Below are 9,145 nucleotides of genomic sequence, written 5' to 3'. Positions count from 1 at the left end.
AGCGGGAGCAGCTGCAAAATGGCGCTGGCACCTAATCCTTTCCCTGGAGCAGCGCTGCGGTGGGACGGATTTATCAGCAGGGGGTGATGCTGTCCTGCCTCTGAGGCACCCGGAGCGAACCAGGAGTCTTCCCCTGACACCACAGGTGGCCAGGCAGCGGTGAGCAATCACAGGATGGGTAGACAGGATAATTGCAGCAGGTGAGAGCATCTACTCACATGCACGCCGTGGCCAGGCCCCCAGGTCAACATGAATTTTACACAATTTTTGTCTTTCTTTGGATTTATTCTTGATTTACGATCCACGCGAACTACAATTTGGATGGGTAAGTGTGCTGAGTAAAGTGCCAGTGGAGCGAGCACACCAAGCCTATGCTTTACGCTAATTTGAGGGTCTATGTCGACATGGACACACAAACTTAAAAAGGCAATGTCGACCTTCCCATCTGTGGACCATTGCCATGTTGAACTTTCCATCTGTCGACCATTCATTCTCAGACTATGCACTGTCGACCCTTTGATTCACACCCATGGTAACAGCATATATATTATTTAGAAAACCAAGTGAGGAAAAGACAACCGCAATTACCATTGGTACTTGTGGAGTATCACGGCTCCCACGATGGCCATCGCACGGGAAAAAAATCGCATCGCATGCGATTTTTAACAGAAAAGCATCCAAATGCATTGAAATTAGTATGAAACATGTTCAATGGCCCCCAAATGTCATTTTTGAGGCTGTACCACCCCCACTATCAACACGAACCCGAAGCGCGGCGAGCCCGCGAGGGGCGGCGGTACGTGTCCTACGACCTTTTCATACCCCCACTATCCACGTCGGCGTGGAGTTGAGAATAGAAAGCGTGGTGAGCGCAGCAAGCCACCGAGCCCGAAGCGTGGCGAGCGCAGCGAGGGGACACGGTTACCTTCACAGGTATCCGCGTCCCCTCGCGGGCTTCACAGGTGTCCGCGTCCCCTCGCCACGCTTCGGGCTCGCCACACTTTCTATTCTCAACTCCACGCCGACGTGGATAGTGGGGGTATTAAAAGGTCATAGGACGCGTACCGCCGCCCCTCGCGGGCTCGCTGCGCTCGCGTTGATAGTGGGGGTGGTACAGCCTCAAAAATGACATTTGGGGGCCATTGAACATGTTTAATACTAATTTCAATGCATTTGGATGCTTTTCTGTTAGAAAACGCATGCGATCAAATCGCATGCAATTTTGTAAAAAAACTGGTAAAAACCGGCAAAAATCGCATCCAATCGCATGCCACTATATATGGCATGCGATGGCATGCGTGATAATCCACAATTACCTTACCATTTACTAAGCTTAGATGATTCCAGAAGTAAAAACGACAACAGAATAATTCCACTGACAATATTTATACATATGTTACTTAGTAAAATATCAGTTTGACATCTACATCTGATATATATAATGTAAAGCATCACATTTCATAAGCAAGCCAAAGATTAAAATGTGCCCTTGAAATACAGTGCTGTATAAAATCATCCCTCCGTGATATCGCTGGCTCCCGGTGAGCTGAAAGGCTGCATTCCACACTCTTTATACATAACCTACACACTAGAACGTCTTATCAGTACGTTTGTAGTACAAGTTCTTCACATCCAATAAGCCACAGCGCCACCTAGGGAGCATTTAGAAGACAGCAGTCGAGAGTTAGATTTCATTGCTTGCCAAGGCACTGTAAAAAGAAGGTTTCGTAAGACGTAAGCCCCATAAATTCCTTTCTGCCAAATTACAAAATGTCCTTTTCTCACAGGCGTTCAGATAAATACACAGCTGTTCGGCATCCCACTTGTATGACACCCTTCAGCACAGAGTAGCCTGGAGCCTGCGGGGAAGACAGAAAAGTTTTACCTTGACATTTACTCATCTGAGTCATTCCATAAACAATAAATTATTTGTTCCAAGTGTCTGAACTTTAGTGAGACCAAGGCTGCTGGCTGGAGGGGTATATTCAGCTTATGAAGCACAACAGATAGCTGTCACATGATAAGGCTTGCTGGCTCCAGTCCATAAAGTATCAATCACCTAATGTGCCTACACTAGTCACCGTCACATTCCAAGACTGTTTTGCATTGGAGATCCACAAATAAATATACTCGGTTGCATTTACATCTATAGTGGCCCATTTAAAGGACCGATGAGTTTTCTGGAGAATCTGTTAGGAGCGAAGCACAAAACAAGTCAGCTCTTACCAACTCTGCATCGTGCTCCAATCCTGTGTCATGGTGCTCCATCTCATCATCCCGGAACTTCTTTATAGTCTATGGAGGAGGCAATGGTCAGGCGTGCAGAACAGGGTTCCAAGCAATATTATGTATTACTGATTTAGAATTATGATTATCGGGCATGTTGGAAAATTAGATTGAAATAAGGGGTGCCGGACGCGGTCCCGACAGTCATTTACCCGACGTTGGGATCCCGGCTGTCGGAACCCTATACCACACCCGAAATAAGATCACTATTGAATATATACTGTATATATTTATATTTGTCCAACTGTGACAAATATTGCTCATCTGATTCTGATCTGACGCGAATGTCCTGAAAGCAATGCATTACTCCTCCACTGGCGTGCAGTAAAAGCTACACCATCAGTGTGTAATAATGAGACTGCAGATACCAAGAATGTAGCCAACTACTGATGCTGTACATGAAATACTGTAAGTAACAGCATGGCAGAAGCTGCAGGATTTGGTGCCATGAAAGATGGATCAAGTAAGAGAAGGAATACACATAAGGGAAGAGGGCCCTGCTCATGAGTGCTTACATTCTAAAGGGGAGGTGTTAAACTAACACCTGACCTGCACCCGCTATCAGGGACCTACAATTTCACACCACTGTGCAACACTATTGCATCTGTTTACCAAAGGTAGCAATGGAATTAATACAGTGTCGAATTGACGTCACACACAGCTATATAGTATCATACATCAAATGATGTGTCCTAGTCGCTGACGTGGCGAGAGGGGCTATGTGGCGCGACTGCAGCAATGATAGATGAGGACACGTCCATTGCAGGGATCACATCACTCCTGCACAACCAGCTGCTGCGGTGAGACACACATGCACTTATGTATCCAGAATATTAGAGAGAAAAAGGAGCAGTCACTGTCACATTTCACCTACCAATGAGATGATACAATATTTATTGTGCTAATGAGGAGCAGCCAAATAAATGTGGCGATGAGGAGAAAGAGTGCACAAAGACTAAAAGCTCCCAGGGGTAACCTGCTTGGTGGGTATTATGTAACATGAACCATTTTAGGTGCAGACTATGGGCAGTATTCCATGCTGCCAGCAAGGGGGTGTCTGTGGCGAGGGTGGCTTGTTTTCGTCCATTCTCACCGTTTAACGGCCGATCACCCGATTCAACGTTCTGTGGGAATCCTCGCTCTCAGAGGAGTGCGAGGATTCCCTCGAAGCGGCGAGGTTCATGGCTAATGCAGGGAGCCTGCTTCAGCCACAATCCTCCCCTTTTTGGCTGCCGCACACGCCGTTTCTACCTCGCTGTAAAAACCCAGAGAGGTGGAAATGGTGGGTGCAGGGGGGTCAGTTGAAGACTGACTGGCGAGCTGTGACATCGAGCAATCAGCACTGCTCGTCGTCACAACTCGCTAGAGAGCATTGAATATACCCCTATGAGTCTTTGTCATTCACTGATCTGATATTGGTCCTACACAGGGTTTCTAGGACCTGCAGGAGTCAGGTCAGAACAATATTGCTAATGTGAGTGACAAGGCTGCATCAGGTAGTATCACATTATTCAGGTGTGGTATAACACTCCGATAGTCGGGATTCCGACAGTCATTACTCCGACATCGGAATCCCGACTGCACAGCGGGGGGAGCGCAATGAAGCCCCTTGCGGGCTCGCTGCGCTCGCCACCTATTTTATTCTCCCTTTATGGGGGTCGTGAACCCCCACGAGGGAGCAGTCGGGATTCCAACGTCGGAGTAATGACTGTCGGAATCCCGACTGTCGGTGAGCCGTACGGCACCCCATTATTCACCAGTGCTGTGTGGTAGCTCCAGGTTACAATGTGTCAGTCAGCTGATGATTTCCCTGAATTAAAACAATACTACAGTATGAACATTGGACACTCTCTGCAATCTGCCCAGAAAGTATAACAGCAAACACTGCTCCTGAAGTGCACACAATGTGTAAGCGCACACAGGTGTAAAACCCATCTGTCGGCAATGCTTGATCTGATGTCAGTCTGTACAATAACCATGAAATGTGTCACTGACCATGTAGTATAAATACCTGTAGTATTTCCCGATGCTTCTCAGGATCCCTCTCCATAAGTGCTCTGATCTGATTGTTGTAATGGTTAGATATAGACTCCTCCACTGCCACTGTACACGCCATGGCACCCTTCTTCCCCAGCAGAGCTGTCCCAGCCCCTGACAAGTGTACAACATATGAGTATATAGATATAATGACATGCAGATAACGATGGTGATGCAGAAACCTACCTAATAAAAACCCAGCCACATTCCAAAAAGGCAGCAGCACTGTAGGCCGGACGCGGTGTGAAACCATTAGGTCATTAAACTTTTTCAAGTGCTCTTTCTCCTGATCCCACATATGCTGTAAATGAAACGTTGCGTTATATGGAGGAAATGACTACAACATGGTCATCACATTGTTACTATTATGTTTATACAAGTTACCAAAACTTTAAAACAAAGAAACATAACAGTAATGTCAGCACTGGTGGCTGAGAGCATTTGAACGGAGCAACACTTGAAATGCTCCATTAGGCCCATATAGTGGGCATTGGCATGCACAGCACTTGAATTCCCCCTATAGAGGTGAGGTGCAGTGTTCAACTGGGTACACATTAGACCAGTGGTAGCCAACCCTAGCCCTCGAGAGCTACCAACAGTTCACATTTTCCAGACAACCTAGCTGCTGCACAGCTGCACTCATTAATCACTGACACATTTTAAAAGATACACAGATAGAGCTAATTAGCTCACTTGTGATTCTGTGAGGAGACCTGCAAAACATGCACTGTTGGTAGCTCTCGAGGACCAGGGTTGGCTACCCCAGCATTAGACGATATGTCATCTAATCAGGCAAATCCGACCGACATATCAGGTGCATTGTCTATTGCAGGGGTAGCCAACTCCAGTCTTCGAGAGCTACCGACAAGTCAAGTTTTATAGCTCACCTCGCAGGTACACAGGTGCACTCATTACTGACTGAGACATTTTAAAAGATCCACAGGTGGAGATTATTACTTCCCTTGTGATTCTGCGAGGAGACATGGAAAACGTTAACTGTTGGTAGCTCTCGAGGACTGGAGTTAGCTACCCCTGGTCTAGTGTGTAACCACAAGGCATGCTACCACAAGTCCTCAGCAACATCCTCCATTGGCTCTACATGTAGGGCCAATGGTGGATGTGGTTAGCGAGGGCTACACTGCCGAATACAACATGGCCCCTGCCATACCCGCCTGCAAGGGCAGGTATGTATGCACTTGATTATGGCAGGTCCCATTGCTGATGTCGGCCTGGGTACACTTCGTATAGTGGTGCCCAGCGTTAGCCTTTTACTATACTTACAACGACTTGGCATATAATGGATCATAAATGAGGAAATGAGCGTGGGACAAATCACTGTCTCACCATCTGCACTACAATAGATGCCTGCTGTGGGACAGAACTTACTGCACCAAGTAGCCAAACATTGCTGCAATGCAAGTCAGGCAGGTTTGCAGTTAGACCAGCTTGCACTCTAGCATAATTTCATGTAGTCAGTATTTTCTCTCGTTGAAAAGCTGCATTTGCTCCCCTTGCAGATTGGTTTGTTACTGGGGAAAATTGCTCCTTTTTCCGAGTTGCTCTAACTTAAAATAAGGCCCTATGTATACAGTATATACCCTTAGGGGACACTTTATTAGGTACACCTGCTTGTTAATGAAAATATCTAATCATCCGAGCATACTGTAGCTTCCCATTGCATACAACATGCAGGTGTGGTTAAAAGGTTCAGTTGTTGTGACCTAATTAATTAGTTTATTCTCATTTAAGATGTGGGAGTTGCTAAAAATGTATGTTTGATCTTTACGGGGTATGTGGTATTTATTCACTTACAAGAACAGAAATGGTCATGAGGGGCTTTGTTTGGCTTGTACATTTGTTACAATCATTAGTATTATATATTGTCAGCTTCTGTTACCTCAGCCAAATGCTGAATATGATCACCATTTTACAGTAATGCCCCAATAGTTATTGCCATCCAAACATTTTTAGCCATCATAACCACCTGTAATTTTTACCTTATATAGGAAATATAATATATATATTTTTTTTTTACACAACATTTCTTATTTGAATTTATATAACAAATGTGAGCGACGCTGGCATTTTTAGCTGATATTTTGAACATCTCTCACAGAGATGCTGGCACTCAAAGGGTTAAGTTGCGTATATACATCAGGCGGCTATCTGGGCAATTCCCTGTCCTGCTGATGCCTGGGTTGGAGGATCAGGGAAATCCAACATATCTGAAATCCTTGATTCAACAATTCAGACCCAAAAATGATTGTAGTTGGCATGACAGAGATTTTTTTAACATGCAGTATTTTGACAATTCCCTCACAGATCCCTGATCGTCGGAGTCGGCATTGGCAGGACGGGGAAACAGGCTGTAAACCTGTGTTTGGTTTACCGAGATATTTATGCCTCTAGAAGATTCCTTGTTGTATTGTATTTATGTGCTGTGACTCTAAAGGTGCATATACACTGGACAATTTTTTTGACCAACTTTTTTGACCAATTTCGTTCATCTTGGCCATTCTAAATGAAATTGGTCAAAATATCTTTCAGTGCGTTTGCGTCGAACGACGAATGATGATTCCCATACCCGCCAGTTATTTATCAAGGTTGTTAGTCAACTGTGCATGCAGCTCAATTGGGATATCTTTCAAAAAGAGCCTATAAACTGTAGCTAGATCTTTCGTCTTTCGTCTGTCGTCAATATCTTTCCTCAACATCTTTCGTCCAGGACACTGGCTTCAAGGGAAATGTCTTTCATTGAAATTGGTCAAAAAATTGTACAGTGTGTATGCACCTAACCTGCACCAACAATGTATTAAAACATTTATAATAATATTATTCTTTCATTCATGTATCCGAATGGTCATCCTTGGTGGTGCTGATGATCACCACACTTGCCCACTGCCTGGCACTATGTTTAATTTCCCACAGGCACGTCATTTCTAGTCAATAGAACATTAAAACCTAAATCACAAATGAGGACATATTAACCTGAATAATTGGTCCTACTGACGTCCTTCCCAATACGGCCATTTGTCCAGCATAAATGCGATTTGCTCCATATTCCCCAGCGTGGTCTACACGTATTATACGATCCAGCAGAGCCTTGTCTTCCCTATCTGTATACCCCAGTGAGCTGCAGAGCCTGACTGGAACACTGCACACCTGAGAGCAGCGCTGCCCCTTCCAGCCTGTTGATGAGAGCAGAAACCAGGAGCAATTAAATGTTACCGTTTTGTTATTATTATTTTTTATAAGGCGCCACAAGTGTTTTGCAGCGCCGTACAAAGGAACAGTAAAGGAAGACAAAACTTAACATTACAGTAAATGGTACTTGTTTCCTAGCACGGCCACAACGATCATGATCGTGGGCATCGTAAGGGAAAATCGCGATGCCCGTGATTTCCCCATAGGGAACAATGTTAAATGCCTCAATTTAGCCGCGATGCCCCCGATTTCCCATAGGAAACAATGGTAAATGGCCCAGAAACCCCCCAAAACACCCCTGAACAGTGAAATGTCCCCCCAAAAGTATTTTACGCCACCCCACGATCAACGCGAACCCGAAGCGTGGCGAGCGCAGCGAGCCCGCGAGGGGCGGCGGTACGCGTCCTCCGACCTTTTCATACCCCCACTATCCACGTCGGCGTGGAGTTGAGAATAGAATAGTGTGGCGAGCGCAGCGAGCCACCGAGCCCGAAGCGTGGCGAGCGCAGCGAGGGGCCGCGGATACCTGTGAAGCCCGCGAAGGGACGCGTTTACCTGTGAAGGTATCCGCGTCCGCTCGCCACGCTTCGGGCTCGGTGGCTCGCTGTGCTCGCCACACTATTCTATTCTCAACTCCACGCCGACGTGGATAGTGGGGGTATGAAAAGGTCGGAGGACGCGTACCGCCGCCCCTCGCGGGCTCGTTGCGCTCGCCACGCTTCGGGTTCGCGTTGATCGTGGGGTGGCGTAAAATACTTTTAGGGGGAAATTGCACTGTTCAGGGGTGTTTTTGGGGGTTTCTGGGCCATTTACCATTGGTCCCTATGATGATTTGGTGAAATTGAGTCATTTAACATTGTTCCCTATGGGAAATCGGGGGCATCGCGGGTACATTGAGCCATTTAACATTGTTTCCTATGGGGAAATCGTGGGCATCGCTTCTGCACCATTTAAGCCTTTTTTAGCCGCATACGACGCGACCGACACGATTTTCACTGTTTTCAATGCATTTCAATGGGAAAATCGGGGGCATCGCGTCGGTCGCGTCGTATACCACTAAAAATTACACACGATGCCCGCGATTGTGGCTGTGCTAGGACACAAGTACCCAGTAAATAAATAACAGAATTAATTTACATGTAAAATAAATGCCATTGTTCAATACACATTACAGCTTAAATGTAAGTAGTGAGGACTTGATCAACGTACTACTAGGGGCTGGTGGTCAAAGATGGACACTGGGAGTTGTCGACATGAGGAAGGTCGACTGGTCATAAGGTCGACATGGGTTTTTCACTGTTTTTTATCCGAATGTCGACACAGTCGACATGGACACAGTTGGCAATGAGAATCGGACGCTCGCAATGCATCGGGCACGGTGGCTCGCTTCGCTCGCCACAGCTTTAATAACCTCCACCACGCCCTAGTGGATGGCAGGGCATGAAATACCGCCTGTCGGCACATGTCGGCTCTTTATATGGAAAAATAGGGAATCGCTTGGCGCACATTCATAAATAAAATGTGAGTTGTTTCAATTTAAAAACAACAATTTATTACAAGATAAAATACAAACATATTACACCAGGACACTTAAAAACACTGGGAAATAAATACAAAC

At 45.9% G+C, this 9,145-nt stretch overlaps 1 protein-coding gene across 1 annotated transcript in view; it reads right to left on the bottom strand.

Moving 5' to 3' along the window:
* Positions 1-1,370: 1,370 nt before the first annotated feature.
* Positions 1,371-9,145, bottom strand: part of COQ7 (coenzyme Q7, hydroxylase) — a 9,117-nt gene continuing 1,342 nt past the window's right edge. The window contains exons 2-6 of the mRNA XM_083153278.1: positions 7,312-7,511; positions 4,510-4,624; positions 4,298-4,437; positions 2,227-2,295; positions 1,371-1,859 (exon numbers count right to left, since the gene is read on the bottom strand). Of these exons, the coding sequence (XP_083009404.1) occupies positions 1,782-1,859; positions 2,227-2,295; positions 4,298-4,437; positions 4,510-4,624; positions 7,312-7,511 (602 nt within the window). The 3' untranslated portion in view covers positions 1,371-1,781. The remainder of the gene's footprint in view (positions 1,860-2,226; positions 2,296-4,297; positions 4,438-4,509; positions 4,625-7,311; positions 7,512-9,145) is intronic.

Source organism: Crinia signifera, chromosome 7 (assembly GCF_055691185.1).
Source record: "Crinia signifera chromosome 7, ASM5569118v1, whole genome shotgun sequence".
NCBI lineage: Eukaryota > Metazoa > Chordata > Amphibia > Anura > Myobatrachidae > Crinia > Crinia signifera.
Note: the sequence above shows the minus strand (reverse complement) of the source record. Positions and strands in the feature narration are given on the sequence as shown.